This window comes from Hipposideros armiger, unplaced genomic scaffold (genome assembly GCF_001890085.2).
Source record: "Hipposideros armiger isolate ML-2016 unplaced genomic scaffold, ASM189008v1 scaffold_4, whole genome shotgun sequence".
Taxonomy (NCBI): domain Eukaryota; kingdom Metazoa; phylum Chordata; class Mammalia; order Chiroptera; family Hipposideridae; genus Hipposideros; species Hipposideros armiger.
The window spans coordinates 9,269,644-9,278,309 of NW_017731354.1; the positions used below are offsets into that span (position 1 = coordinate 9,269,644).

The following is an 8,666-nucleotide window of genomic DNA, read 5'->3' on the forward strand; positions in this document are numbered from 1 at the left end:
CACAGTCCTTCCTCCCAATTTACTTCACCACTGTTCTTCCTTCTCTTTTCTTTTTCTTTTGAAAAATCTTGTTGCTTTTCTCTAATCCTAGAGAGTGAAGGGGAGAGAGAGGCCTGCAGGCCCTGCACACGCGTTGATAGCGCAGAGGTCTTATAAATCAGCTAAAAATCAATACAGTCTATGTGGTAGTTTCTCCTTTGCAACCAGATCGCCAGGGGACAGAACTAATGCTTTTTCTCCACCACCATCCCCATTTTTCTGTCATAAAAAAAAAAATCTGCTTAGGAACGAATGGGCAATCAAAGTTGCTGAGTAAGGATTTCAACTATCTAATTTTATCACTTTACAATTGACATACCTTCCCTCTGGAAATGTTTGCAATTAATTAATTAGCAGTAATCTTCCCCAAGGGACTAATTTAATGAATTTTCTCCAATTTTTACTTTAAGAAAAATAGCTTAGATGTATCCAAGGTGCAAATGTGTGCATAGCTCCAAAGTGCATTTTGAAAAATCAAGGGATCTATCTATTATGGTGAATTTTTACCACTAAATCAATCTGGCGACAACTATAATTCTTTTTCTAACTAGGAGTTACCCCGGATGAACGCAAGGTTTCTCCAAGGTAACGACCCTCAGCAGCACAGCCAGGAACCCTCGCTGGGTTTGTTAGTATTTAGAATGGAGTTTGTCCTCCTGTTAATCTCAGGCGGAGCAGTCTGCGGTTTGCTGCGTCTTTAGGCGCCTTGCGCGTTCTGCAGAATCTGTGAAGAGAAGAAAAAAAAAAAAAGCTAGAGATGTCGCTCTAAAGAGGTCGCTGGTTTCCGGGCCTACCTGTCCCCTCTGTAAGATGCCAAAGGCAAACTCACTGGCCAGGCGTCTTGGGCCAGGTCCCCAGACCTTGTCAGTTCCCTGGGCTTCTTCCAGGCCCCTCAAGGATCCAGGGCAGAGACCTGGGCTGTCCCTACCCTTGGGTCCACATGTTCCTGTGTTTCAACTAGAAAATAAAACTGGGCCCTTGGACCAATGCCTCTGATTCCTCCGGGGATGTGCAGCGAGGGCCTGGGAGAGCGTCTTGTAAACTGTAAAGTGTTGTGACCCCGTGAGTTAAAGGCGCGAGGCTTTCTGAGGTTGCTGGCCTGCAAATCCGAAGGCGAGTTCCACTTTCATTCCTGCAGCATCTGCCGAAGACTTCACCCCACCAGACTGATCATCCCTTTTCGTCCCGGGACGACGCAGGTTGGAGGCCCTCAAGGGGAGGCTCCAGGCCTGGGAGTTGAGCCTTCGGGTGTGCGAGTCTCCAGGGCTCGAAAACCGGAGCCGCTTTTCCGGGAACCAGGCCTAGAGGACGCAGCCCCGCTCTCCGGCTCCAACGAGCACCTCCGCCCATCAGTGCCCCTTTGAGAACCCCTGGGATGGTGAGGGGGGGGTGGTCAGACCGCTAGGCCAAGGCAGGCGTCTGGGTGGAGCGCAGAGAATGGGCCGCTGAACCGCGGCTCGCCAGCGCCACCCCCAGCGGAGCGCAAAGGCTGCAGCTCTGCCCCAGCGCCTTCCTGCGGGTGCCCACTCCCGGTGGACACAGCAGGCGGTGTGCAGGAGGCAGCCAAACCTCGCCTTTGTAGGAGATGCCCAGGGGTCTTAGCCCGCCGATTGCAGATGCCTGGGGTCAGACGTGGCGCGTTTCCAGGTAGACTCCGAGAGGACCTGAACCCTGGCCTCGAGGGGGCGCTATTTGGCCCGTTCGAGGGCCAGAGGGCTGCAGAGAAGCCCTGAGGTCAAGGCCCTGGCAAAGGCCAGAGCTTGGAGAGTCTGAATCTAGCTAGTCTTGGGGAGACTGAGCCGGGGAGCCAGATCCCCGAGGACAAAGACAGGCGGGCCGGTGGGATTCACCGACGCCGCCCAGCGCGGGGCCCCTGGCGCGAACAAACTTTCCTGCAGCGGAGGGGCGGGGAAGCCCGGCTGGAAGCTGCTCCCCGGAGCCTCTGCTCTCCTCCACCTGCTGGTGGTGAACCTCCTCCCAGCCTTCGCCCACCCCAGTTCCCTCCCCTCCCCCGCCCGCCTCTGTTCACTTAGACTCATTTCTCCTCTCTCTCTCTCTCTCTCTCTCTCTCTCTCTCTCTCTCTCTCTCTCTCTCTCTTTTTGTATTCTCTCCTCCCTCGCCGCCTGGGTTGCTTCTCTCCTCCTTAGGACTTCAGGGAGGAGGTAAGGGCGCTGCGCCCCGGGCCTGCGCGGCGCAGAGGGAGGCGTTTCTCCTACTTCTCCCGGGTAATTTGGAGAGATTGTATATGCGCGCGCGCGTGAGTGTAAGGCAAAAAGGGGTAGGATCCAGCATCAAGCAGAGAGGGTCAGGGTCTTTGACATTCCTCACCAGCTGCACAAACCTCCCAGAACAAGTGTGAGTGTGGGTGAGAGTGCGCGCGCGCGCACGGGCTGGCTGCGCTTGGCACGTTTGGTGGCCCGGGGCCCCAGGGCCCGGGGGCCCGCCTGGCGACCTGGGATTACCGTGACGTCACATTGAGCCTCTGGCCACCTTGGACTGGGACACCTCAGGAGCCGCATAGCCCCGCGCCGCACCTCACCTTGCCTCGCCACCGCGCGCCTTTGGGAACCCGCATCCTCTCCCTTCCCCTGCCCATCCATGGGCCCTTCTGTCTTCCGGACCACGCCGGCCGGTGGAGCGCCTTCTGGAGCGCAGGGCTCGGCAGCAGGGCTGCCCTTGGCTCTGCCTCCAGTCGCGCCGAGCGGGCGGAGGACCCGGCGCTGGGCAACTGCAGCCGTGTAAGGAACCGGGGCGGCACACGGCTGGGGGCGCAGACACGAGGGACAGAGGCGGGAACAAGCAAGAGAAGAGGGAGGCGGGCCGGTGACAGCCACCATGTCCTTCCCGCACTTTGGACACCCGTACGGCAGCGCTTCCCAGGTAAGAGGCGCCTCCGTGGGAGATAGGGACAGGGCGGGTGGAGGGGATGCCCCGTGCACGCTCCTGCCCCTGGGCGCCCTCCTCTCGCACGAGCCTCCTGGGAAACCAGAAGGAGCAAGGACCAGGGCAATGTACCACAGTCCACTCTGACATCCCCAGTCACTAGCTGAGAATGTTCAACTCCCCCAGTACAAGCTGGAAAATTGGGAGACCCGGAACTTAGGTATTCTGCCCAGGCACTCAGAGAGGTGGGTAGGATCTCGGAGAACTTCCAGATGGGCCTCTTTTTGTACAGATATCCGAGGTGGCTGGAGAGTCTCGGAAAACAAGACTTCCAGTCCAGAGCGTTGTCCATCCCACCATTTTTCTGTTGTTGCTCGTCGTTGACTTCTGTTCTTATCCTCCCCCTTGCTTGGGTCGGTCCAAACTCTGTTTCTGTTTCCTTCATTTTCCAGACCAGGGTGGGTGCTGTGCACTGACAAAGGTTTCCTGGGGGAAATTCTGGGGACGCCCACCACAGCTCTCCAGTCTTTCTCCAGAGTGCAGGGTATATTTTCCTGGGGGCTACTCCCAGCCCGACCTCTGACCCGCTTGGCGACCTTGGACAAGTCTGCGCACTCTCTGGTTCCCATTCCCTATCTATAAAATGGGATTCTGTGTGAGGCATAATGGTGGTCTCTAAGGCCAATTTCTAACTCTGCCTTTGCGGTATTCTGTGATGGGGAAGGGGGGGCGGGGGGGGGGTCCGCGAGGGAACTGGTGAAATTTAGCTTCTGTAATTCGGGTTTCAGAACGTTCCCAACGCCTGAACCCCCTGGGACTCTGGAGCCCTAGCAACGGCTTAGGGGCACCTATCTATAAGGGCAGTTTGGATGAATTGCGCCTTCGGATAATTCCGGTTCCAGTGCTCAGCAGAAGGCTCCGCACACGGTGGCATTTAGTTAATGTTGAATAGAGAGATCCGGCAGTTACGACGCTGGCTCCCTCCAGCCTGAGGCGCCGGCCTCTGACCTCCGGTGCCCTCTCTCTCGCCCCCGTAGTTTCTGGTGTCTGCAAGTTCAAGTGCCACTTGCTGCGAATCCGCCCCGCGCTCAGTCCCAGATGTGGCCCCAGGCTCCACCCCGGCGGCCGCTCTCTGCTGTGCACCCTACGATAGCCGGCTGCTGGGCACTGCGCGGCCCGAGCTGAGCGCGGCCTTGGGCATCTATGGAGCCCCCTACACGGCCGCTGCAGCGGCCCAGAGCTACCCCGGGTACCTGCCCTACAGCCCGGAGCCTCCCGCGCTGTACGGGGCGCTGGTGAGTACGCGGGATGGGGCCTGGATCTGTGAACCGGAACACACCCAGCCTGGGGGCGGGAGCGGCAGCCGGGTGAAGGCCACTGTGACATCCCCAGGGAAAACCTAGGAAGGACGCACAGCTCCGAGTAAAGGAAATGGTTAGGAGTGTGTAGAAGGAAAAAAAATACATCTTTACACCATTTTACAGTTTGCAGAACTCCATACTGTTTAGGAAACATTTGCACTTCTATTAATTGTGCGAGGTAGGCAAGTCATCACTTTCTCAATTTACAGACGAGGAAATTGAGGTGCAGAGGTCAATAACTTACCCAAAGTCACTGAGATGCAAAGGGCCAGGGAATAGCTCTGGAAGGGGAGTAAGGCAGGGAAGCTCCCCAGCTGGTGGGGTGGAGGGTTGGGGGGAGGGAGACACAAGTGGTAACAGTAATAATAACAGCGAATGTCCACTGCTTATTCTGCACCAGGAATTCTGCCAAGTGCTCTCCTTCATTAACCTTTAGGTACCATTGATATCCTTATTTACCAAGGGGAAACTGAGGCATTCAGCGGTTAACAACTGTGCCCAAGATCACACAGCCAGTACAAGCGGTGGTCCAGGGATATGAACCAGGCTTGACTTCAGAGTTTACACGCTTAGCAACTACCCTCCCCCGTTTTCTCCCCAAATGTAAGTAGTCCTGAATTCTTTCTTCCTCCCCCACCAGAATCCACAGTATGAATTTAAGGAGGCTGCAGGGAATTTGACACCTGGCCTGGCGCAACCAGGAGCCTATTATCCCTATGAGCCGTCTCTGGGGCAGTACCAGTATGACCGGTAAGATGTGAGGCACATCGGGGGCTGTGCAGCCACCCTCTCGCCTGCCACGAGAGGGCTGGCCTGGACAGAGCAGGGGTAGAGGGGTGAGCAAGGAGGGAGAATAGCAGAACCTCACTTTCAGGCCGCAGCCTGCCTCCTGCCTGCCGCCTCAGGCTCCGAGCCCCAGAACTGTGATCCAGGTTCTACCCACAGGTACGGAGCCGTGGAGTTGAGTGGCGCCGGGCGCCGGAAGAACGCCACGCGAGAGACCACGAGCACGCTCAAGGCCTGGCTCAACGAGCACCGCAAGAACCCCTACCCCACCAAGGGCGAGAAGATCATGCTGGCCATCATCACCAAGATGACCCTCACCCAGGTGTCCACCTGGTTCGCCAACGCGCGCCGGCGCCTCAAGAAGGAGAACAAGATGACATGGGCGCCCAAGAACAAAGGCGGGGAGGAGAGAAAGGTGGAGGGTGGAGCAGAGGAATCGCTGGGCTGCCTAAAGGGTGACACCAAAGGTACCAAAAGTGTTTACCACCCCACCTTACATGGGTGTTTCCAGCCATCAAGCAGTTTGATTGGATTTCTGCAGCCACCCTGTGGTGTAGCTTTTATGAAAGGCACTCTTGCCTACCCTTGCCCTGGTATCCCCCACATGCCTCAGGGCCTTTGCCTGCACCGTTTTCTCTGCCAGGAATTCCCTACTGAGCCAACTTCTAGCTTTTAAAGTGTCCTCTCCGAAAACCTGCCCTGGCCACCCAAGCCAATGCAGTGCCACAGTTATTCTCTATTGTCGTCTCATCTTATCTCCCCCCCATACTTATCACTACGACCCCCTCAAGAATGTCGCCTCTACTAGGTGTTTTATTCACTCCTGTATTCCCTAAATTAATACCTAAATGATGCCTGGCCCACAGCGGGCACTCCATAAATATTTGCTGAATTAAAATAATACACACCAGCCACCGGCGGGTGTGAAAATGGGGTCAAAATTGTCCCCTTGAGTTTATATGGCTGAGAAGCTGAATCCAGGTCTCAGGGCACCGCAATGTATTGGGTGCATAGAGAGCAGGAGTTTTCCAAGGGGCGAGGGCAAGGCTGGGGGATTGGCAGGCCTCCAGCCCTGGGGACAAACGTGTCCCCAGGTGGTGTGGCCAGCCTGGCGAATGCCCTGTGTGCAGGGCGCATCTTGCTAAAAGCTTCTCAGGGACGGGCACTCCAGCGGATTTCCCTGGGGGCCTGGGCTTTTCTCACTCGCTCCTGATTTCCTGCAGACGTTGCTGCTAGCCAGGAAGCCCGGGGGCTCCGTCTGAGTGACCTGGAAGACCTGGAGGAAGAGGAGGAGGAGGAGGAGGCCGAAGAAGAAGAGGCAGTGGTCACAGCTGCGGACAGGCTGGCTGAGGGCCATAAGGACACGCAGTCGCTGCTGGCACCATGTGCTGCAGCTCGAGCGGGCAGGCTGGAGCGCAGGGAATGCGGCCTGGCGGAGTCCCGCTTCTCATTCAATGAGCCTCCTCCCGGATCAGGAGAAGCTGACTTCTTCCGGGGGGAGCCAGTGGGTCCCACATTGACCATGCACTTTCCAGGCAGTGAGAAACCGCGCATCTGGTCTCTGGCGCACACTGCGGCCGCCAGCGCTATCGAAGGCGCACCTTCAACCCCGCCCAAGCCACGAAGTCCGGAGTGCCGTCTAATTTCCGGACAGCCTCCAGGCTCTGGCAGGCGACCCGCGGTCCCCAGAGACTCCGCGTGTGACGAGTCTTCCCGCATAGCCAAAGCCTTTGGAAACCCCACATTTGCCCTGCAGAGGCTGCCCCTGAACTGTGCGCCGTGCCCGCGGCGGAGAGAGCCAGCAGTGCAGTGCCAGTACCCGTCCGGAGCAGAAGGTAGTGGGCCCCCAAGGATGCTGGGCTTGTCTGTCCAAAAGACACCTGCCCACCGTGCTGCCCAGCCATTGCACACCCTCTCTGCCTCTCGGGCATGCCCAGGTTCAGACCTGGTGCGAGATTGTCCCACAGCACTCTTTGAAATGGAAGCTTAGAGGTAGTATTTCTAGTTCCCCCTTATTTTGAAGTCAAATAATAGTAATAAGCTCCGAGTGAGACAACAACTTACGTAGGATCACTAAGAAAGCCATTGAAAAGATGGACAACCTAGATCTCTGCACTCATGTCCAGTGTTTGGTCAAGTGCACCAGGTGGGTGCCATCATTACCCACTGACACAGGTGCCCTTGTCCCCTGCCTTCCCTTCAGAGGAGGACAGCTGTGCTTGTACCAAGAGCTGGCTAAGGCTGGGCAGGCACAGGGCTTTCTGAGAAGTGTGAGGGGCAGGTCCAGACGCACACAATTGTCTTAAGGCCAACGTTTAAGTCAACTGCCAGCCCTCTCTGTGGCCACTACGGTGACTGGAAAGCGCAGCCCAGGTGCTGTTGCTGGAGGCCATTCACCCTGAAATTTCAACTGGCCACAGGGTGTGACTGCCAATCAGTGTCTCCTGCCCCTGGGTGAGGTGGTTCTCTGGCTGTGCCTAGTGGAAGGGAATGTCACCCCACAAAGGGACACTCTCCAAGCATTTGGCAGCCTCCAGCAATTACTGCCAGACTCTGTTCTTTGTAGTTATTTCGCTCAGGATTAGCTACTGGCTTAGAAAATTGGGTTACATTGTTATTTGAATTTACACAAAACCGGGTCCAAATGTTACCTCTCGTGAGCAAATTGCTTCTAGACCTTTGATTCCCTTCGGATGCACCACCCCTGACCTCCGATTTCCTAGGAATCGCCACCAGTGGCCTTCGGGTTTTAATCAACCTTTCCTCTCTCAGCAGGTTAGCGCAATGGCTGCGATTTGCGAAGAACCTCGGAAATTAGCCCTACTGTTGGAACTCACCTCCACGCTAAGAAGCTGGGAGACCTCTCCAGGAACTGGCGGGGCTCACTGCGCCTAAGAAACAAGCAGACACACAGAAACCCCTCTACAGGCCCTCCTTGCACGCAGAGCTGGGCGTGGCGGGCAGACATGCGTCTTGTCAGATCCCAGAGGAGGGGGCACAGGGCACCCGAGCGGGAAGCTGTGCGGGGGAGTGTGCCCAGGGCACCCGTTCGGTATACCACGTCTCCCTCCCTCCTCTGGATTCAGGGCCTGAAGCTGCTCCCTCCCCTGCGCACCCACGCCCCCCTCACATTGTAATGTCTATGCTGACCTGGCCTCTAAGGACTGCAAGACTTGGGTCTTCTCCCCCTCCCCCACTCCTTGTGTCCTTAAAAATAATCAAATCGAACCTAAGCGGTGTGGCCTCTCTGTGCCAGGGTTGCTTGGAGAGGTCAGGGTGGAGGGGAGGATGAAGTGTGGCGAGGGGTTCTGGGGACAGGGCGGCGTGGGCTGCACACCTCAGTGCCTTTCATAGCAGCGAGATAAACTGACAAGGTAAGAGCCAAGGCCGAGGCTCTTGAGTTGCCACCAACTCGCTGAGCCCGGCTGATGCCCTGCTGATGCGTGGGCGCGGGACTAGGGGAAGCTGTCGGGATATTTGTCCAAAAAGGTGCATTTGTGTTCTAGTTCGTACTTGGGTTTTAGGTTCGCTAGGAGGTGTGGCGCCGGAGATCATCTTGGCGGTCACTGGTCTCTTGGCACTTAGCTGCTGGTACC

At 56.8% G+C, this 8,666-nt stretch overlaps 1 protein-coding gene across 3 annotated transcripts; it reads left to right on the plus strand.

Annotated features, from left to right (window-relative positions):
* The first annotated feature begins 1,585 nt into the window (after nucleotides 1–1,585).
* On the plus strand, nucleotides 1,586–8,292 carry IRX6 (iroquois homeobox 6). 3 transcript variants are annotated; one of them, XM_019644127.1, is made up of 7 exons: nucleotides 1,586–1,686; nucleotides 2,188–2,920; nucleotides 3,961–4,218; nucleotides 4,925–5,034; nucleotides 5,230–5,537; nucleotides 6,294–6,905; nucleotides 7,843–8,292. In XM_019644127.1, the coding sequence occupies exons 2-7, from the start codon at nucleotides 2,876–2,878 to the stop codon at nucleotides 7,848–7,850; spliced, it is 1,341 nt and encodes a 446-aa protein (XP_019499672.1). In that variant the 5' UTR covers nucleotides 1,586–1,686; nucleotides 2,188–2,875; the 3' UTR covers nucleotides 7,851–8,292. The 3 variants fall into 3 exon arrangements, with proteins under 3 accessions (XP_019499672.1, XP_019499688.1, XP_019499678.1); XM_019644143.1 differs by having other exon boundaries at nucleotides 7,846–8,292; XM_019644133.1 differs by lacking the exon at nucleotides 1,586–1,686 and having other exon boundaries at nucleotides 2,165–2,920.
* Nucleotides 8,293–8,666: the final 374 nt, after the last annotated feature.